This window comes from Mytilus trossulus, chromosome 14 (assembly GCF_036588685.1).
Source record: "Mytilus trossulus isolate FHL-02 chromosome 14, PNRI_Mtr1.1.1.hap1, whole genome shotgun sequence".
Taxonomy (NCBI): domain Eukaryota; kingdom Metazoa; phylum Mollusca; class Bivalvia; order Mytilida; family Mytilidae; genus Mytilus; species Mytilus trossulus.
In genome coordinates, this window is record NC_086386.1 from 50682624 (window position 1) to 50706097 (window position 23474).

At 32.7% G+C, this 23474-nt stretch overlaps 2 protein-coding genes across 2 annotated transcripts; both read left to right on the forward strand.

The window, feature by feature from the left end:
* Positions 1 to 4123: 4123 nt before the first annotated feature.
* On the forward strand, positions 4124 to 10474 carry LOC134695777 (uncharacterized). Its single transcript, XM_063557189.1, has 3 exons — positions 4124 to 4436; positions 7396 to 7536; positions 9765 to 10474. The coding sequence occupies exons 1-3, from the start codon at positions 4205 to 4207 to the stop codon at positions 10100 to 10102; spliced, it is 711 nt and encodes a 236-aa protein (XP_063413259.1). The 5' UTR covers positions 4124 to 4204; the 3' UTR covers positions 10103 to 10474.
* Positions 10475 to 15405: 4931 nt separating this feature from the next.
* On the forward strand, positions 15406 to 18795 carry LOC134697838 (cerebellin-1-like). The gene is made up of 3 exons (XM_063560124.1): positions 15406 to 15410; positions 16494 to 16651; positions 18386 to 18795. The coding sequence occupies exons 1-3, from the start codon at positions 15406 to 15408 to the stop codon at positions 18793 to 18795; spliced, it is 573 nt and encodes a 190-aa protein (XP_063416194.1).
* Positions 18796 to 23474: the final 4679 nt, after the last annotated feature.

Consider the following 23474-nt stretch of genomic DNA (forward strand, 5'->3'; position numbering starts at 1 on the left):
ACAAGCAACGCTTAACAGAATCTTTATTTAAACTGAAAACAACAAAGCCAATTTTTTGGGTATCTCTTAGAAACCTAAAAACGTAAAAAGTATGGCCAATTCTCAAAACTGACTATTTGACGTTCATTTAATCAATCACTACATAGCTAAAACACAAAATGTAATCAAGCACACTTTTATTGAGTTCGATAGAGTGCACCTTTTCTGAACGCAAAAACATCCACCTTTATTTGTACCTTTTCAGTAATATTTTGTTACACATTCACTTTATAAAATAATTTGTCTCACCAAAACATCATAAATCGACATTTAAATGTGTGTTTTCAGTTGCAAATTGATAATGCTTATGTGTGAATGCATTGTACATGTTGTATACTGAATCAAAGACGGTAATTTTATGATTTCCGTAATTTAACGAGTATTTGCACGTACATTTATTTTATCAAATATTTCATATTTTAGACGATATATAAATACTGCAAATGATTGAAACATTGTATAATGATTAATTCTAAAGTTTAATTACCTAAAACGGGTAAATATATAACGAATTTCTTTATGAAAGGAAAAAATATGCCTTAATTTTAACCAAAAAATCGGATTGTTTGTAATGTAAAAAAAACTTTTTTTTAAAACAAAAAATCTTCAGGGTAACATTAAATATGATAGTTTTGTATCTGTTTTAGTTGTTTACACCTATACTTTATTTTTTTTAGTCGATTTATATAAAAAAAAAAAAAAAAAAAAAATTACTTAGTCGTGATTGCTAAATGAGGGGACAATTGAAAGGGACGTTTTTAAACCTCTTTTGGACACTTTTTATTTAGTCTAACACCTTGTATTTTATCAATTAGATAATGAAGATGAATTCTATCAAACAAAATCGCGGTACCCTGGGGTGTAACACAAACTCCTTAACTAGAGCGCTTTTGAGAACTAGCTGATGGACTAAACAGTGTTCATGTGGTGTCGGACGTTATTAATTTTGGCAAAAATAGTTAGAGTCATATCTGTACTCAAACTTCTAACTGAATTGCAAACGCATAAAGCGTATTTTTATCATATCAATTTCATATCAGTTTTGAGAACGACTACTGTAAATCAACCTTTTTTGGGAGCAATTTGTTCTCGTGACTTTCGCGAATAAAAAAAATAACTCCAATATTAATTGTCGCGAATAAGTAAAACTTGGAATTTTCCTTTTTTATCTGAATCAGAAAATTTTGAGAATCGCGAAACTAAGTCGCCGCGAAATGGAATTGAAAGGGATAAAAGCGAGAAAAAAAAGTTGCTTTTAACACAGTTTTTGAATAATATTTATTACCCAAGATGTCAGTTTATAGATCGAGAGTGAAGAGAAATACACCGATAAATGAGAATAAGCCTAATTTGTGGAACTTGTTTTGTGATTCTTATCTCTTTATATGTGAATATATAAGGAGTTATACAATGAAGATATGGTATGATTGTCAATGAGACAACTCTCCACAATAGACCAAAAATTTATCTCTCTCCATATAAAGCCAAATGGTTTAATCTACTAATCAATCCAACAACAGTTTGTAGTAATTTGACCCAATCATCCTCTTTTCAACAAGTCATTTTAATTCAAATATTACATACAGTCAATAGACATCCATACCAGTACGGGTCCAACTATCTGGTATGAAAAGGGAATGTTTTCAAATAAAATAGAGAATGGAAATGGGGAATGTGTTAAAGAGACAACAACCCGACCATAGAAAAAACAACAGCAGAAGGTCTCCAACAAGTCTTCAATGTAGCGAGAAATTCCCGCACCCGAAGGCGTCCTTCAGCTGGCTCCTAAACAAATGTTATACTAATTCAGTGATAATGAACGCCATACTAATTTCCAAATCGTACAAAAGAAACTAAAATTAAAATAAGACAAGACTAACAAAGGCCAAAGGCTCCTGACTTGGGACAGGCGCTAAAATGTGGCGGGGTTAAACATGTTTATGAGATCTCAACCCTCCTATACTTCTAGCCAATGTAGAAAAGTAAATGTCTCTATACCGTTTGTGTTTGTACTCCATGAAACACACCATTAACGTTAAATCACAAGGGGAATTCCAATTTCTTTTTTTATTAAAGGAATAACCAAACATTAAGTTCATTATGACTTGAATCTATAACTATGAACAATACATGTAAATTGTTTATCAGATCCTTCCTCAATCCAACGAAATCATCCGTAACGACCAGCGACCACATGGTATAGTTTTATTATTTGTATTTTAAATAACGCAGTTTTAAGTACAAATATGCACTTAAAACGTTTTCAGTTCATTGGCCGATTTACTTATAACTTAAAATGAGTTCACAGGACCTTGTTTATATACTCGACAAAATCTTTGGAAACAGTTATTTGTAACCCGAAATTGCACTGAAGGCAAACTAGGTTTTATTTTTATTTGTTGCTTTTACTATACCTAGTACCAAAAATGTCCAACCACAGAGTCACTATAATCTATCGAACAGTTATATGGGGTTCTCGTTGCTTATTCTTTAGTTTTCTATGTTGTGTCATGTCACGTGTATTATTGTATGTCTTTTTCATGTTTAGCCAAGGCGTTGTCAGTTTATTTTCGATTTATGAGTTTTACTGTCCCTCTGGTATCTTTCGTCCCTCTTTATATTCTCCGTAGTAAAAAGTCGATAATATGAAAATAGTCTATTGGCAATATATAGTGACAATCGTATTATAGTTTGCATTCTTTAACAATGTAAACAACAGTATGACGTTGGTGGTTATTTGATCCGAAAGCCTATCATCCTAGAGGTAGTACGTGACAAGTGAACAAACAACTTAAATTTTGACTGTTTTTAAAAGTAAAATAACTATGGGATAAAAAAAAAAACGGAAAATTTTCACTATCAAGATTTACCTATCACTATCAATTGTGCAATATTTCAAGTGAAATTATTCAAGGCCTTCCCAAGTTATACCTTTACAGCATGTAAACAGATGACTAAGTCGACTAAGGGAGGGAGCAACCATTTAACTTTAAAGGGGGAGGGGTATTTTTTTTTCTTAGTCGATCCGAAGTTCTTTTGGGGGCAACTTTGACGCAATCCACCAGATTTTTTTTCTTCAAAATTAAACACTATAACTTACCGGTTGTTGTTTTTATTTTTTTTATTTTTTTTTTTTGGGGGGGGGGGGGGGGTTTGTATTCAGAATGCTTAACCAGAATATTTTTTATCGCCAAATTGGGGATTGGAATATTTTTATATCAGAAAAAAATACCCCCCCTGGAAGTTAAATGGACGTTCCCTAAAATTTGACAATAAAAACCCTACCAGAAAAAAAATCAAACTTGAAAGGGAATTCACATTACCACTTCTAATAACATCATCAAGTCAAAAATGTATGTGAATTGTTATTCGCAAATTTGGTGTATGTATGAAGTGGTTGAATTACTGACTGATATATGGACAGACCGACTGATTACATAATGCGTCCCTTGCTGGAGTATAAAAATGTAATGTCTACTTAATATCTTGAATTTTGATATTGTGAATAAATATTCTACCAATATCTCGTATAATGTGGTATCATAATAAATAATATTAAAATTATTTTGTAAATTGTGCACATGTTCTGTTCTGTAGTCTTCTGTGGCCAAGTTTTCATCATAAACTAAACTAAAAAATAAAAAAGAAGATGTGGTATGATTGCCAATAAAACCATTCTCAACAAGAGACCAAATGACACAGATAGTTAAAACTATTGCTCCCCGTACGCTCTTCAGCAAGGAGGAAAACCAAAATCTCAAAGGGTATTGAACTGACCACCTCTTTCTGACATATCATTTCTATTTTGTATTTTTACATCGCATTTAGCAAAATGCACTCATTCAAATACGGGTAAAACTATCGGATAACAGGAGTCCACGTTACCATCCTATTTCATGAAAAATAGCATTACCCTTATCTACCCGGAAGTTTTACCTTGGTGTCAATGAAACTTAACCTATTTACGTTAAATGTAAAACGTTGGAAAATCCTGTCCGTCCCATTGATATGAAATTATAGTCAGTTCCGGTACATTAGAGATTTTGTTAAGCGTTAAGGTTAAATATTTTTGACATTTTAAAAAACCTGTTGTTTACAAACGCATTCATAAACATATACACTTTGAACGTGATCAGTTCATTACAAATACACAGAAAAAAATAAAATGGAAAAACTGTGTCCTGCAATATTTGGAATAATTACATTAGTTTTATTATGTGCTGGAGCCTTCTCTCCCGGATGGGTTGTGATGGACACTACTAGCATAAGAGGAATTGCTGGCCATGATACTTCAGGCGGCGTTGAAGTGCACATGGGATTATTTTATCTAGTTGTCGTAGGGAAAAATTATACGACAGCAATAGGATATGGAGATGTTAGTGGGCTCAGCGTTTTTAGTATGTACTTATATTCAGAGTTTAAAGTGAAATTAGTGTGAATAGTAATGTTTCTCCTCAGTAAGTTCTGCCAATTTAGCAGAAAACTGGGCATCCCAATTTCTTAGTAAAGTGCAATATTTGATACATATAATGCTGTATACTATAGCCAATATAACTAGTAATGTCATTTTGTCATTTTCCGGCTATAAATCCAGTTTAAACAAAAATATCCCCTTCATCGCTAAATCAGAAGTTATAGTGTTAAGTACACTTATTCGATTATTAATTTGTTATATAAAATTAAACGATAATAACGTATAATATCTTAGACAGAACACAAAGCGAATATTTCTGAATAAATGAAAAAAGATAATTTTGTAAATTGTTGCTAAGGCAGTCTTTCCCTGTATTTCAAACTGTAAACGCGTGCAATTCTGTAACGGTCTTATTATTATGTATACTTATTTTATATTTGTCAAAAACATTATATGGATGAAGTTTATATGGCAATAAACAGTGGCGGATCCAGAAATTTTCATAAGTGGCGGTACACTGACTGACCTAAGAGGGAGCCCGCTCCAGTCACGCTTCAGTGATTCCCTATATAAGCAACTAAAATCCGCCTCTTATAAATATTTGAATCGAATTGAATTGAATTAGACAGTCTCAGTGTCAATTATAAAACAAACAGATTATAATTATTATGTTACCCCAAAATTTACTAGTGTTAACATGTATTTCCAAACGTGCAGGTTTTGGAAATTAAACTTTATATGTCTCTGATTAAACTAAATAAAAAAAATCCAAGATAGTACAGCCATTAATATTTCCGTAAAAAAGCAATAATAAGGTACCAATTTGATGCAATTAAGATTCCATCCTAACTTTAAAACGTCTTCTGAAAATCTTCCTGCACTATTTTTAGAAAAATCAGATTAACTCGTCTTTTATTTTTGTTTCTTAGTCCATTCAGACATATAAATATGAAATATCGAAAGACGGCAACAGATCAAGGTCATTTAAAAGCGATATGCCCTGAAGAGAATTTTTTTTAACATCGCAGTACATATAAAAAAGAAGATGTGGTATGATTGCCAATGAGACAACTATCCACAAAAGACCAAAATGACACAAACATTAACAACTATAGGTCACCGTACGGCCTTCAACACTGAAAAAAACCCATACCGCATAGTCAGCTATAAAAGGCCCCGATAAGACAATGTAAAACAATTCAAACGAGAAAACTAAAGCCCTTATGTAGGTAAAAAATGAACGAAAAACAAACATGTAACACACAAACAAACGACAACCACTGAATTACAGGCTCCTGACTTGGGACAGGCACATACATAAATAATGTGGCAGGATTAAACATGTTAGCGGGATCCCAACCCTCCCCAAACCTGGGACAGTGGTATAAGAACGAACGATACAAATATGTTGCAAAATGCTTAACTCATCAGAAAGACAAAAAATACAAGTGGACGTGGCCGGGTACTTATACATCCCGACACAAAAAGACACAATGAACAGATCTTAGAGTACTAGCAGTTACAATTGACGTTTTATTACAAAACATTGAAAAATATTCATTGTATTCATTGATAATAGCAAGCCTTTAACTATGAAAATTATGAAACAATCATTTAACTGTGAAAATTAAAAGGACATTAGTTTCGTCTGATCAAGCAAATGAAGTTTTTACGATAAAATAAACATTCTATGCCTCTATCTACTTTCGTGCATGTAGATTATTTAGCTATGTTATTGTATTGAAATTTGTATAATTATTTCTATACCTTTGTAATTTGTTTTGTGAGAATAATGATATATTCAGTTTCCTGAATATATACTGACATCTCTGTGTGGTTATTCAATCACAAACCTCGACACATTTGTAATCCGTAATATATACATATGACGTTACGTCCAATGTTGGTGACGTTTTCTGATTTCACTTACCTGACACTTAAATCGGCTTTAAAATACAGGAACGATCAAGTGTTATTTTGTGTAAAAAATATTTAAGGCACTTCAAAAATTAAGTTACAGATAGCTTTTTGCATATAGTCCAATCGTAACTACTCGGCCATTCTCGCTATGCAGTACAATAACTTCTTCGTGCAACCAGAAAGGCCGAGTAGTTCCGATTGAGACCTAGCCCAAAGTACACGGTCACAACAACGTTTAAATGTGTTCTATAGAGAAATTATCAACATTAATTAAAAATGTGTAAAACTTTTTATTATTAAAGTCAAAAAATGAAACATGCCTCTAAATCTATATTTTAATAGACGGCATTTATACTGACAGCTATATATATTTCTCTCGTTTAAAGCATTAAACAAAAAAATAATCATGAGGTTATGAATCCCTAAAGGTTATTCCGCTGTTGATAATAGAAATTAGCGAAATATAATGTGTTATGCATTTTAGAACTGAGAAATGAAGCCAGTATGATAAATTCCAGAAAGGGTGTCTACCAAAATGTCACAATGATAGCGCAATTAACTGATAATTTGGACAAGTCGGGGAAGATTTGATACCGTGGTCGTAGTTATTCAAAAATGAGACTCAAACTGAAAAATACCAAAATGGACATTCAAACTCACAAGTCGAAAATAAACTGACAACGACATGGCAAAAAAAAAGAAGATTCAAACATAAATAGTATTCAAAATATAAGAAAGAAAGCTGAAGACTGGGTCAGAAGAAGCTCGCAATAAACTTGTGGTGATCTCAGGTGCTACGGAAGGTTAGCAGACCCTGCTCCACATTTGACCCCGGTCATGATGCTCGTGCAAGTACACATTGAGGGATAAGTATTACTCGGTAATTCACATTCCGGCGAGGATAGGAGGACAATTGCGTGCTACTGTCTGTAATGAAACATGCAGCAGTCAGAGCCACTCGTGTTTTATATTGCAATCATCCTTATAATTTTGTTATAAACATAAATTCTGTTTATTTTTAGGTTTGGGGTTTCTTGAATTCCAGATAGAAGTTATCCTGGGAATAGTCTTATGTTTAATATCAGTCATACTGACTTTTACATACAAGAAAGACGGAACAAATGGTGTTTTGGTTGCCAGTATCATAATGTACATCATAGCAGGTCAGTATAGTATAGAGCTTTGTCATAGAAAAGGGGGGTTAGTATGGGTATGTGCATCTTAAAATAGACAGCAATATACCGCGTTGATTTCTGAAAACCAAGTTAGTTTTGAAACTTAAATATATTGTTTAAGTTTTATACATCATGGTAATGGCTTTGATTTTTTGGTCAAATTAGCTGACCCACAGTTACAAAGAGGTATATGTAGGGGCAAATTCCACTTGAATTGTTTCAGACAATGACCATTTTAAAAAAGGCCTACAATATTTACTGACATTTATTGTATCCCTTCCAAATGTGCGTACTTTTACTTTAGGTCATAACAATATCATAGCTTACGGTATAATAGACAATCAAGTTTTAAACGCCAGAAAACGGTCCAAAACAAAATTTGAACGGAGTTGTGACTTTTTTTTATCATCTTTTAAAAAAAAAAGAATTAGGAAATTTTTTACAAAAGAAAAATACCACAGGAAGAAAAGTTATGCACTGTCTGTATGTGGTATGGGTTTTGCTCACTGTCGAAGGCCGTACGGTGACCTATAATAGTTAAATCTGTGTCATTTAGTATCTTGTGAAGAGTCTCATTGGCAATATCATACCACACTTTTTTTTTATATGCAATCAGGGATCTGTATCAAATTTCTTCAGTAGTAACACAGATATATCACTAAAGAGCATGTCGTGTTAATGTTAAAACGTGAAACTGTCCAACAAAATTTCAATAAATCGATATAGCATTTTCCAGTATGATTTAACAATTTTTAGATTTTGGCCTTCAAGTCTGAGTGGATTTTTTTTAAAGGTAAAACGAATTTTTCTTTAGAACAGTTACACAGTTAGTGGGAAAAGCTACATTTGTACCTATGAAATAGAATAAATTCACAATAGGCACTTGGTTAAAACACCATTTCTGTGTCTGTTTATTCACGTTACATTTTAAAAAACTGTATTGAAAGAGGACAATACCGTCTAGTATCCTTGATCTTGTCACTTCTATGGTTGTCACTACTTCCTGATTTGCACAATTTTCCAGATCTTCTTTGACCGATTTCCCGAAGTTTTCATTATAAATAAGAATAGAATTGAGAATGGAAAAAGGGAATGTGTCAAAGAGACAAAAACCCGACCATAGAACAGACAACATCAGAAGGTCACCAATAATTCTTCAATGCAGCGAGAAACTCCCGTACCCGATGGCATTCCTCAGCTTGCCGCTAAACAAATATATATAGTTGTTTAGTGATATTGGACTTCATACAAACTCCAAATTATGCACAAGAAACTAAAATTAAAAATCTTACAAGACTAACAAAGACCAGAGGCCCCTGACTTGGGACTGGCGCAAAAATGTGGCGGGGTTGAATATGTTCTTTGAGATCTCAACCGCATGTATAGCTACGATCTTTTGTCTATGTATCTGACTATGAAAATATGATGCCATTAATCATTATAACATTTCTGGTCACTCTATATTATAGCGGCAACATTTAAATTAATATTAAAAATAACATTGGTAATTCTTACTCTGTTTAACTCTGTTTTCTTTTAGTATCTCTGCATATGACTATTTTGAATCTTCGGTCTGTGCAGTATTTTGCGGATTGCGTGAACTTTTATTTAGACATCTATTATATTTTTTATATTTATAATAACTAAAAGTCAATTTCTTAACGCCTCTTTGGGGGGTGGGGGGTGGAGATATAACTTTGGAAAGGCATTTCAACTTTGGAAAGTCATATTTTCGGTTTCTCCTATATATCCAATATATTTTATTTGACTCAAGCAGTTGATATATATACCATGATGCAAATAACCATACATGGTCGATCTACTATCTGTGATGTTTAATGTTGGCAAATCCTAATGTTCCCTTATTGTCAAAGATAACGTTCAGGATAAGCATGAGTGTCCACTAGCAGATATAGCTAATCTAGTAACCGCAGACAGCATTGCTCTTAAATTGTAAATCTTTAATATCTAATTCGAACCTGACTTGTTGAGTTTACGGTTAATGTAATAATGCTTAAATTGAAATCAATTCTCTCAAGTGAAATACATTTTATGAAACTAAGGGGCACAACTCTTTTAATGAAAATGAAACAAACCGTCAGAACAGAGCTCTTAATTTTCATGTGTATGACATACATTTTTAGTGATGTTTCGAAATTATCATTATTAGTATAATTGCAGTAAGTGCATCTTCAAATTCTTATCTTTTTTTTCAGGATTATCTACAATTGTAGCAGTGGGACGTTGGCTTACCGGTGTTATATTGATTTCAACTTACACAAACATAACAATGATCGTTCCATACTCTTTAATTTTGAGTGGTCTTGGCGCCGTCTTTTGTGGGATCATAATGATATGTACAAGTTGTATGTGTTGCCAGCACAACGCTGCTAGAAGACCAGCCCAAGGGGGTCAGGTGTTTTCAGATGTACCAATGACCGGTTATCCACAAACACAGCCTTATACACAAGGACCGCCGTCATATGGACGGGACAATAAGGGCTACGAATACAACTACAGTAATAACAGTGGCTTACCTCGTAAAGATTATTAATGTTAATAATTTGTGCGGCAACCAAATATGGAAATAAGTTATTGAAACGTAAAACGATGATAGATTACTTTACAATTATAGCAAAAACTGTAAAATTGTTTTTATAAAAGTTAATGTCTATTTTACATCACATACATTTGATTCAAACTCGTATATTTGATCAAATCTGATTTAAATACTGATCATATGGCCAAGCTTTGCTTCAATTGATCTGACAACAATCCATTGTACTGTGTGTTTAAGTTACTTTTTCGTCAGCCAATGAAATTTCAACCCTCAATTAAGTAGCTGCCATATTTTCACTTTATGACAGACAGAGTTGACGATTATACGATTTGTTTGCGTAAAAAAAATAAAATCGTGCACAGAAGACTTTGTTTATGATATAGAATCATATTCAAAACAGTGTGGTCCTGGCCATTGATTGACGCCATTGACTGTGACAGATTAGGTGAACGTTTGTCGGTTACAATCACTGCTCACTATGTACTTGTTAAAGACACTGAATCTGTAGGGTTCTCAGCACCTAAATAAAGCAATTCGAAAAACGAATCCGGAATAATACGATGTGTTGATTTATATCAATAATATAAGTCAAAACATAAAGGTTATTCCTGAATAATTTTTCGAATTATTTTATTATTAAAGGCGTTAAAAACCTTTGATGACCCCACAGTTTAAATTCTTTAGTAAGTAAGAAGTGAGCAAATGTCGTTACAGACAAACGTTCACCTAATCTGTCCCAGTCAATGGGATAATTTAGGTCGTGAATCAATGGCCAGGACCACACTGTTTTGAATATGATTCTATATGTTGGGTACAAGATGTAAGTTTGTACAAATTATAATTTGTACAGGGTTTTTGTACAAGTTATAAGTTTATTGACACCTACCTTCTTGCAACAAGTGATACAGATTTAACTTATATCATGTACCTGTGTAATGTTTTAAATTAAAAAAATATACTTCAACTTAACATTTAGTGATATTTTAAATTAAAAAAATATACTTCAACTTAACATTTAGTGATATTCTCCTTGTCTTCAAACTGCAAATGAGGATACCTGAATGGTTTAAATTCTAATTTTATTATTTTCCATATACCATATTCATATCGATAAAAAATATTTGTGTGGTCTTATAATGTTTTTGTATCAATGCTCAGTATTAGACTGTATCATGAAGTCGTGAAAATGTGACAGAAAGCTGTGAAACAAAAGACTGTGTGCTTGCATCATCCATTTTTGTTCAGCAGGTCATTAACCACTGATAACTTGTACAAAAAATCTCTTATAATTTGTACAACATTACAACTTGTACACAACATATACATGCATTGGTTCAATAAGTATAATTGGATGAACATTATTTTTCACCAGTCATTGGTTTCATATGACTTTAAAAGCAATACCAATAATGTAAGGTTGAGATTATCATAACAATTTGTTTAATGATATTACAAAAGATTGTTGCTCGCGTCAAGTCAAGTAGCAATTATTTCATGCATAGTAAGGTCGACAAAAATCTAAAATTGAATACAAAAAAAGTTATGCAAGTATGGCAGATCCGAAGGAAAGGCAGGAAATGTTGACTGTCACTGAAATATCAGGATATGTTGGAAAGGAAAGACATTTTCTTTGCAACATATCTCTTATCGACAACCCAGAGAGTCGTTGCAATGATACTATGTAAATAGTCTTACATGTACACGGATGCCCCATCCGCACTATCATTTACTATGTTCAGTGGACCGTGAAAATGGGATAAAATCTCATTAATTTGCACTTACATATCTCTGAACAAAAACCTTATAGCAAGAAACTATAATGCATCGGCCGGAGGTGTAGCAGACCACGCCTCGGGAAGTCAGACCATCATTCTTGAAATCAAAAGGAACGACAAAGTATCTGTATGGATCCAATCTGGACACATTGGACAGTACATGTATGGTGATAGCTGGTCAACTTTCAGCGGTTATACACTTTATAACATTTAAATTGATAGTTGCGAGTTATTTCGTTTCTTAATTGAAATCCTGCAGATTGTTTACTTTTATTATTTCATGATTGTCCATGGTTTGTGGTATAATTAAGGATTCAAAAGACATGCTCAAAGAAACCGTTTTGAAAAACCAAAAAATCGAAACATAAAAGGAATATATAATAGAAATAGCAAAAACAAACCATAAAACTGACCACACTAACCATGGACAATATGACTAAACTGATAAAACGGTCATATACGGTTGTCTAAATTAAAGTTGTTTACTTCCATTTCATAATGATAAAATTCTATAATTTGTGAAAAAAAGCAAAAAATAAGTAGCACAACTGCAAGTATGTCTTAACTGTTGATATCTATTTATAGCCTTATCATAACATTAAAGGTTGCACTTTATAAATACAGCTGTTTCTTAAAACACGCCTCTTTTGGGGAGCCCAAAAGATCTTGAATATTCATAGAAAATTAATTTTGTTAACATACTGGTTCCCAGCAAGTTATGCTCTCTGTGTTTCATATCGCAGAGACAGATCTTTGGAATGTTACCAGTAAATAAACACGTGCATATTGTTTACATTGAAATCTGTGGTATCCTTTAAATTTCATTCGAGGTAGGGGTAGTTAAGAGAATTAGTGTAAGTTTAAACTCTGAAAAGTTAAGGGCATATAAACGTTGAAAATATGCCTCACAGCCCTATATTTTGATCTTTGAAAAAAATGTGGTGCAAATGAACTTTCAATTCTAGGATAAGATTTTTTTCAAAACTTCATAGTAACAGTGGTACAGTTTTAGCCATAAAAGGAGTTCCTATGGGAAATTGCATTGTCAATATTAACAAAAATGCAACCTATAGACTTTATTAAGTGCTAGTCTTTGTAAGAATCTGGCTATAATAAAACCTTCTGACCTAATTTTAAGGTCACCCTCATTCTGAGTTGAAAAGGTTGGTTTTTCCTTTCTGTGTTTCTGGATATCCAGATAACTTGTTTAATGAATAGCAAATTTTGGAGTTAGCTCCCCTTAATTGTAAATTTTCAATGCATTTCAACTAAATAATAACTTTAAAATACCAAAACATGACTTAGGAAGCGAATGTTATATTGATGCACCATTATATAGTTGGAATTTAATGTAAACTGAAGCAGGATTTTATTTCGTCAAATTTTCACTAATGTCTTAATTCTTAGGAGGATTGGCACTTTTAAAAGATGAAAAAAAAGATCTGATTAGCATCTCCTTAGACACAAAATCTCTTTTAACATGAAAAAGTGAAACGACAGGACTTTGTGAAGCTGTCAAATACAGCAATGTTTGCTTATTCCAACTAATTAAACAGTTGAACAGGTACTGAAAATGAACTTTAATTTGTCATATATCCATCTGTCTATGGCAATCTAATTTCCATTGCTCATTGGATCCTGTCTAGTTTTCCTGGAAAGTTAAGTTTTTCAGATACTATAATCAATTGGTATATGGCGGTACCTCGAATTACCGAATAACAGTGTTATTATCCGAATAACTCATGTAATTACCGAATAACTCTTCAAATATCAATATTAACACATTTAAGTGACTTTTAAACATATATTATTGAATAAAATTATAATAGAAGTGTATTTTATAACCTAAAAATAAAAAAAAAGTTGCAGGTAAGTTAATATTGATCATTATAAAATTATGGATATCGGTGTGTACTTCCAAGATGGCGACCAAGGAAAACGTAAGAAATGAAGAAAAGAAAGATTGCATATATGCCTTCAAAGGAAAACGCTATGAAAATATATATATATGGTATATGGCACTATTGTAAGGTATACATGTATACCACCTTCGCCTCGTTATTATGGTTCATTGGTCAAAAGTAAAATAACAAAAAAATCAACTCGAGTAAAGTCCAAAAGCAAATAACAAAATCAAAAGCTCAAACAAATAGATAACAACTGACATATCTAATGTTTTCTTCCATCATAAAGTCTGTGTTTTATGGTACTTATACATGTATATGTATAGTTCAATAATGATCTGAAACTCTTTTTATGACTTGCTGGGCCCATCCATTGTCCAGCAAGCCCTATAAAGACCTTCATAATTGTACATTAGAGCAATCTAGGACTATATCTACATTTCCTTTCTCAGTTTTATATATAGTTTTTAATTTGACATTTCTGAAAGTCTACTTTCATTTTTTGTCTATGATGAGTTAAGCCTTTTTCAACTGATTTTTATAGTTCGTTCCTATGTTGTTCTGTTATACCACTGTCCCAGGTTAGGTAAGGGTAGCTGCTATATGCGGTATGGGCTTTGCTCATTGTTGAAGGCCGTACGGTGACATATAATTGTTAATGTTTGGGTCATTTTGGTCTTTTGTGGAAATTTGTCTCATTGGCAATCATACCACATCTTCTTTTTTATATCATGTATAGAAGGTTATTAATATTACAGAGGTACTCAGTTATATTTCTGTTTTGGAAAGTGCTTGAAGATTGCTTCTACGTGAGATCTGAATGAAAACATAATTCAGTCTATTTTGTGACTATAATACTAACAATATGTCCTAGGTTGGAGGGCGGCTACACTTTCTTCGTTGCATCATAACATCATGTAAGTTTTATGAAAAAGTCACTCTATGAGATCTTAAAACTGATGAATTAAGAGATTTATTTTTCTTTTAACTTATTAAGAATGTAACACTAGCTGTATGCTTATTCCAAATAAAATGACGATAGTGATATTACGTGGACCAAATAAGTTTTAATTAGTTAGCTACAAGAAGATGTGGTATAAGTGCCAATGAGACAACTCTCCATCCAAGTCACATTTTGTAAATGCAAACTATTATAGTTCAAAGTATAGTTTTCAACATGATTGCACATATACATGTATACAGGCAGTCTCTTCAATACGTCTCCTTGTATGGTTGCACATTGATTTGCTTGTAAGAAAGGACTTAAAACGTGCATAGACACTCCAAAAGGCCCACACCAAGTAAGTTTGAGAAAAAGGAAAATGATTAATTAATGTCGAGCTTGACTGATTTTTTCTTTGGTTCTTTGGCTAAAAACGAGAAACTTGTAAATAATTTTTGACATTTTAGACCCAGATTGTCTTATTTTTCGACCGTCTGCTTCCTCGTTATTCATGGTATTGATTAAAGTAACCTTTCAAAAATGAACAGTTTGCGTGTTAATGAAAACTCTCTTGACACATTGCCCAAATCAGGGACATATATACATATACTTATCTGCTCTGCTCAAATGTAAACACAACGGTTGAAAAGGTCCAGAAAGGCAACAGACATCGAAATGAGGTATGTTTTTTGTTTTAAATTATTTTGATAAATATTTTCGTTGAGCTTTCGAATTCTATAGATTTAAGAAACTGATTTTAATTTTACTAAATCTATAGATAAGAAAGCTGTATTATGTTGATAATATGTGAATCTACTAGACTATTTTTTTTTTTGTAATCATGTACTAACATTTCTTATTATTTGTACTGGCACCCAATGCCTTCAAATCAATTGTTTCTTATAAAGATAAATCCAGAAAAGCGCTCTTCGGATGCCCAACAAAATTATTTTAGAATTGATTTAACACTTATTCTTATAGTATATAAGTCAGTGATGATTGAAGCATGTTGTATATGAAGGGCGCATTTATACATGTAGAATCACTGTAACTTTTTTCATAACAGAAGGTAATGTGGTGCATGCGTATGATGTCAAAAATAAGGCATAACTATTTATTGTTGGTCCTATAAGTATACTTAGAATGGCAGATAATTGACAGAACATATGTTCATTAAAATTGTTATTTGGATGGAGAGTTGTCTCATTGGCACTCACACCACATCTTCCTATATCTATGTTGTTTTAAAAAAAAATCGATAGCAGGTTCGTTAAGCTTATTTAAACATTAACGTTGTACCTCTTTTCCGGCGAATAATCTTCAATAATTGAAGGATCGCTAGAAACTTTAAGAAGAAGAAGAGTATTTGATTTTAATAACGTTCGTATCGTTGCAATGTTTTGCCCATAGTAAAAAGTAAAATAACAAAAAAAAACCAAAAAAACATCAAGGTTAATTCTAACTAAAGGAAAGTCTTTTACAAAATGGCAAAATCAAAAGCTCAAACGCGACATCAAACGAACGGATAACAACTGTCACATTCCTTTATATTTAGCTAGTTAATTTAAAACCTCTCTTTTGCATGGCGACTGTTCCACGACACTTGTGTTATATTACATTTTGCCTTTGGCAATTCACAATTTTACTATAACAACACTAGTAAAATTATGAATTGCCAAAGACAAAATTTTAATATAACACTTGTACTAGTAAAACATTAATTATTGTATGGGACCCAACTTAACGTTGTACCTCTTTTCCAGTTTATTTCAGTTTATCTTACTGTCATGCGTAACGACACTTATCGTGACAGGACACAAATCTTGCATCAGAAATGCTGATCTTATGAAGAGTATACAATACCAGCTAAAACTCGTGGAGGAAAATGATGGAAAATGTGATTGTACAGGGAGAAATTCAGGTATTGACTTTTTACAGTGCGTTGAAAAATAGCCCCAAATTAAAGTTCTTGAATCCGGTCGGCGTTTCGCCCCTCATTTGCATGGTACGATTGAGAGAAATTATGTTGTCTCGTAATTAATAATTATTGCCTAATGTTGTTATGTTATTTTTTCGGGGTGGAGGGGGGCTTCTAAGGTAGGTCTTTTCAAGATCGGTTCATTCGTTGCAATATTCCACTCTTTTTTCGTTATCAATAGTTTACTAAAGCTTATAACAATAAGAACTGAAATAAGTGTCACAAAAATACAGAGTTATTGCGAAAATCACATGAAATATTAACGTAATTAGTGATTTTTAAAGATACTTGTTTGATTTTAAATAGCACGGGTTGCAATATGCGAAAGACGGGTGCATTTCATTTGCGCCAATTTTTAAAAAATCAAACCTTTCATTTGCGCCACAAGGTTATATATCATTTGCGCCAAAAAAAAAAACTTCATTTGCGCCATTTTACAGGTATGACAGGTAATATAACGGAAAAGTTAAATATTATTTACGATTTATTTTGTTTTTTGTTTTTTGTTTGTACATAACTCCCCCTGGATATATGTGTGAGTTCATACTCATTTTCTAATACTAGTATTTGAAATAGTGTTTGTGGATGCTACCTTTAAATGCTGAAAAGTGCCTTACATGCCTTACCTGCATGTATATAAGACAGGATGGAATTGTTATAGAATTAAGTACCGAGTATAAGGAAAAGACCTGCGAAATTGGTAAATGGTTATCATCAATTTTTGGGTTACCATACCTACCGCCTGATCAAATTGAAGACTTCTTCGTAGAGGACATTCTGAATGAATCTCCGACTGATAGCAGATGCATAAAATTTGCTGACTATGTTTTGGAAACTTATATAAGCTCGGAATCTAGATATCCATCGTCATTTTGGGCTGCTATACCCACTGCTAATTTCAAACGAACCAACAATGGACACATTTTAATAAACAATTTTATTCAAAACATCAAAACATGTTTATTTATGTTGACGTTGTAAAGAAGATTCAGGCTACAACATACATCAAAATGAGATATATGGACACCCCGGCTGTACTCCAGTGTATAGTGCTTTCTTTTCTGTTTTTATCAAGGTTTTAACATTACTTTCATGATTTTACCAAGGTTTTATTCAGGTTTTAACATTACTTGTATGATTTAAGCATTACTTGTATGATTTTATCGAGGTTTTAGCATAACTTGTATGATTTTATGATAACTGATTTCTGAGGAATATGTTTCTTCATTATTAAAAGACTTTTTGAAAAAAATTATGTTTTATACTATTATTACCTGAATTTCTGAGAAATATGTTTCTTCATTATTAAAAGATTTTTTGAAATTTTTTATATTTTATACTATTTTACCTATATTTACCTGTACTTACCTGTTATATTGGCGCAAATGAAAGATTTAGTTTTTGGCGCAAATGAAATATGGTTTGTGGCGCAAATGAAAGATTTTTTTGGCGCAAATGAAATGCCAATTGGCGCAAATGAAAAGCACCGGCGAAAGACGACGCAGCTCTAAACGACTTCTATTGACGGGTATCAGATATTCATATTCGTATATATGTGAAGCGATGTTATACGTACTTGAAAAAAATCCATTAAACAAGTGTAACCAATTACTTAATCATTCTGAAATTGTTTTTTTTATTGAAATGAATTTTATAAACTTTTCTTTTTTCTTTCAGGACCAGATAAAGTTGCATTTATGGTGAAAAATTCGGTAGCTTTGCAAAACATCCCTTCAAAATCTGCTATTGTGTACAATACAGTTTTAACGAATTTAGGAAACGGATACGACTCGTCCAATGGGATTTTTACGGCTCCTTCGAATGGTGTGTACAGCTTTTCCTGGACCGTTTTATGTTATCGTGGCAAAAACTTTTACACTTACATTTCTCTGAACGAAGATATTATAGCTAGAAACTTTGCGTCGGCAAATAAAGTAGCAGAACACACCTCGGGAAGTCAGAAAATAATTATTAGCATGAAAAAGAACGACAAAGTTTCTGTACGGATACAAGGTGGAGAAACTGGACAGTACATGTATGGTAGTGGCTGGTCAACTTTCAGCGGTTATAAACTATATAACATGTAAAATTAATTATTGTTGTAAGTAATTAAAATGTTTTAAAAAAATCATGCAGATTGTATTTTTCTAATTTTTTTTTATGATTGTCCAGAATTTGTGGTTAAAGATTCAAAAGACCTGCCCAAAGAAACCGTTTTAAGTATCCATAAATTCAAAACATGAAGGAATACATAATAGAAATTGCAAAAACATACTATACAACTAACCACACCATCCATGAACAATCAACGAATACGGATAAAACGGTCATATACCAGGTATACGGTTGCCTAAAGTTATTTACTTCCATTTCATTTGGGCTCTGTTGGGGAGTTGACTCTCACTGGCATTCATCTCTCATCTTCTTATTTTCATATAAAAAAAGTCACATATTCAAGATAGCCTGACTTGGTACAGACACATAATGTAGTGGTGTAAACGTGTACTAATCACTTTATAAGGTTAACGAAGCATTTACTGTACTTGTTTTAAGATGCAAACGGATGAACATGTGACAGCATTCTTATCTAGGAAACAACTTTAACCAATTTCTGACACAAACAGGCATTTTTATCTTATCTAAATCTCGGAAACGACAGTTATTACCGTTTAAATTTGATTTATTTAAGGTAAGTACCTTGCGGGGTAAAATATTTAGAATTTTTTTGATTATTTAACCAAAAATATCATATCATCAAGATAACGATAAGTGTTGTTGAATTTATCAATTAAATGCAATTTCGACGTGTATTTACTGACTTTAGTCATACACTTTAATTCGTAACAGTACAAAAGCAAGTCTGCTTTTAAAGGGGCACAATTTGTGTCCATGGGGATACCTACCAACTGTCGATAAACTGTGTCGCCTAAACGTACATAAAGATCATCATGAAGAAAATTAACAGCTTCAATCATCTCATCACACCTCCAGTAAGTATATCTAGCGGCATATTTACCTTTCTTATTTTCCATTTCTATTCTCAATTTTATATAGATATTTGTAAAGCTATTTACAACATACGCATGATATACGAAAATAGTCTTAAAAGGGAGGATTATGAAATCCCTACCTTTACATACATTTCATAGCGAAATCGATAACTTATTCATATATTTACAATGTATCAGCTCAAATAGTACCCATGTATGGATGCCAGTGGCACATATGTATATACCTTCATATAGTAAGAGACACCCTCCCTTCCCCCGGACGGTTATGTGTACTTGCATGTGGACAAGACACACTTTTGTTGCCCTCCCCCTTTTTTGTTTCGTTTTCTGTTAATTTCAATTATTTTTGCGTTTGTCTGTAAAATCAGAACATAAATGTATTACTAATAACTTGTATTTACTAATTACTATCAAATCCAAGTTTACTATCTAAAGCGGTCACTGATCGTGCGGAGGTATCTTTTGGGGCGGATCCAGGATTTTGGAAAGGGGGTCGTAGTAATAAACTTCGCCGAGTGGATCGAGACTAAAAAATATGTGACCTTTTTTAGGCTAAAAAACATAAAATAAGTGTAAAATGCATTTTACTTAAAGTGTAGGAGTTGGCCATATTTGGTGCCGTATTCTCTCCATCAATTGTCTATTATATTATAACATGTATAAATTGATTGGTGATTGAATGGATCCACAGTATGTACTATTTAATATATTCCGGATGTGAAATTCGGCAGTAAAAAATGGACATGACATATTCCTGTTTGTTGTATGGTTCATTAGCACAACCTTACAATTTTTTTGTTGTAAACAAGATATAAGGCTATTAATTTAAGTATTTTAATTGAGTTAAACCTACGAATTGATATTAAATCGTGTGTTTTTTTTTATGTTGTGATGTTATACTATTGTTTCAGAAAAGGGAGAAGGTTTGGTATCAGTAAAACGTTTAATCCCGCTGCAAATGTTTGCACCTGACAAAGTGTCCTATAAGTCAGGAATCTGATGTACAGTTACTGTAGTTGTCGTTTGTTAATGTAATTTATACGTGTTTCTCGTTTCTCGATTTTTTTTATTGTTTTATTGGCACTCATACCACATCTTCCTATATCTATTCAATGAAATTAACAATACGACCGACACTCATCATGTTTATTTAATGCTAAATAATTCTGTTGAAATTCAGAAAATATTTTTTTCTAATAGCAAAAAAGTGGACAAAATGATTATTTTCAATCCAGATATGGTAAATGATATTGCTGTGGAACTTTTCTTTCACCAGTGTAATCGTATTAAAGTAGTTTACTTTCTGTTGGGTGGAATTGTGAAAAAGAAGTGAATTTTCTTGCTCAATGCCATGATGGTATGATACTAAAACCCTCACGGGGAGGATTGTGCCTTATATTCATATGATGAAGACATAATTTTTCAATCAGTTTAATTGAAGTCTGGAGCTGGCATGTAAGATAACTGCTAGTAGTCTGATGTTATTTATGTATTATTGTCATTTTGTTTATTTTCTTTGGTTACATCTTCTGACATCAGTCTCGGACTTCTCTTGAACTGAAAAGTAATGTGCGTATTGGTATGCGTTTAGTTTTCTACATTGGCTAGAGGTATAGGGAGAGGGTTGAGATCTCACAAACATGTTAAACCCCGCCGCATTTTTGCACCTGTCCCAAGTAAGAAGCCTCTAGCCTTTGTTAGTCTTGTATTATTTTAACTTTTAATTTCAATTTGGATTTTAGTATGGCGTTCATTATCACTGAACTCGTATATATTTGTTTAGGGGCCAGCTGAAGGACGCCTCCGGGTGCGGGAATTTCTCGTTGCATTGAAGATCTGTCACAGTGGTGACCTTCTACTGTTGTCTGCTCTATGGTCGGGTTGTTGTCTCTTTGGCACATTCCCCATTTCCATTCTCAATTTTATTTGTCGCTTTGAAGGCGTCATGCTTGTCATCCTTATCATAAGCAATGTTTTACTGTAATTATACCCCACGCAACGAAGTTGGGGAGGGTATAATGTTTTTGACCCGTCCGTCCGTCGTCCGGCCTGTTTCTTGTCATCGCAACTCCTCTCAAACCACACAACAGAATTTCACGAAACCTTTTTAGATGAAAAGGACATGTTATGTAGTTGTGCATATCCACAGGAAATTACGATTAATTTTTTCTAGGAGTTACGCCCCTTTGCTTATTTGCTTTAATGTACTACTGCAACAGTTTGTCGGCATCGCAACTTCTCTAAAACTACACAACAGAATTTCATGAAACCTTTTTTTAGATAATAAGGACATGTACATACTATGTAGATGAGCATATTGACCGGAAATTGTTATTCCATATTTTTTCTTATACATTTTTTTTTCTTACACTTATCATTTAATTTCTCCAATGACAATCTGAGACTAATATAACTGTTATAGCAGTCTCAGTGACAATGTGGGAGCGTGCTCACTAAGGTTCTTTGATTTTAATTTCAAAATGATTGAGGGACGGGTTTTTTTCGACGATACTGGTCAACCCCACCGTAGCGAATCACAAATGTGAAATAGAAATAAAAATATTTTTATTGGCACAAACTCATTAGTTTCAATAAATGGATAGACCTATGGCATTACATACAACTATAATAATTGACATGGTAGAATGAAAGGTTCCATGATCATAACATATCATGCTAAATTATGAAAAGTTACAAAATGATGTACATTGTATCATATAAGTTCACTATTTCTTATATTTAGACACTCTGATGTGAATTAACAGACTTATAAATTTATAAAAACTTATAAAATTTTAAAAACTGATTGAGGGACGGTCTTTTTCGACGATACTGGTCAACCCCACTGTAGCGAATCACAAACATACAAAAACAAATACAAATTTTTTTATTGGCACATATTAGGTCCGAGTACACAGTTATCGTCCTTTGATTTTCGTCGTTGAATATAGTCCTTAGTGTGGACAGTGTGTTACTTGTCAATTTTTGTAATACCCTTTCCAAATTTAATTCTCCATGTTTTATGCCTCATATAGCAAGTTGGGGGGTGAAATGACACTGTAAAAAAATTTGGGTCATAAATATTTAGGTAAAGTAGTGATTAGGTCCAGTTGAAAAAGGTAAAAAATTAGCACTTCGGAAGCTGTCAAAAGATTTTAAGACCCCCTTAACACAAAATTGTCCATATTTTGAGTTAGAGCTGATGAAGTTTTCTATAATTTTGATATAATTTGTCCCAAAAGTAGTACAACACACTGTAAAAATATTATTGAGAAAGCGCAGGTGGGATTTTTTTTATTTACATTTATTGTCTAAAAGAAATGCACTACGAAATAACTGTGTACTCGGACCAACTCATTAACAATAAATGGTCACATAACTTTGATTTATACTGCACTCGTTCTATTTGAGCAGTCAAAATGCGTTGACCGTATATTTCTGTCATATACAGTCACTGACCTGGTATCACGTTTCCTCGTGAATATAAATGATTCATACGACCTCTTCAACCTGTTCTTGTTTCCAATGTAAACAACGATGCGTTTAACGACTCAAACTTGTTTCTTTTACTATTTTTGGGAAAACATATTTCACTTATTAATATTTTTTGTTTGCAACTTATTAATCATTAAGTTTTTATGTTAATTGTTAATATTTTAGTCTGTAAACAAAGGAATTCGTTCACCATTGATTGCGGTTTTCAAAAGGTAATGATGTACATTTCATCGTGTTGTATATTTCTCCGCCTGCGTGAT

What these genes read in the sequence shown, in the direction of transcription:
- LOC134697838 (XM_063560124.1), top strand. An exon ending in TTGTACAGGGAGAAATTCAG is followed by an intron (nt 16,652 to 18,385) that starts GTATTGACTTTT and finishes TTTTTCTTTCAG; the next exon opens with GACCAGATAAAGTTGCATTT.
- LOC134695777 (XM_063557189.1), top strand. Translation starts at nt 4,205, where the DNA reads ATGGAAAAACTGTGTCCTGCAATATTTGGAATAATTACATTAGTTTTA. An exon ending in TAGTGGGCTCAGCGTTTTTA is followed by an intron (nt 4,437 to 7,395) that starts GTATGTACTTAT and finishes GTTTATTTTTAG; the next exon opens with GTTTGGGGTTTCTTGAATTC. An exon ending in CATAATGTACATCATAGCAG is followed by an intron (nt 7,537 to 9,764) that starts GTCAGTATAGTA and finishes CTTTTTTTTCAG; the next exon opens with GATTATCTACAATTGTAGCA.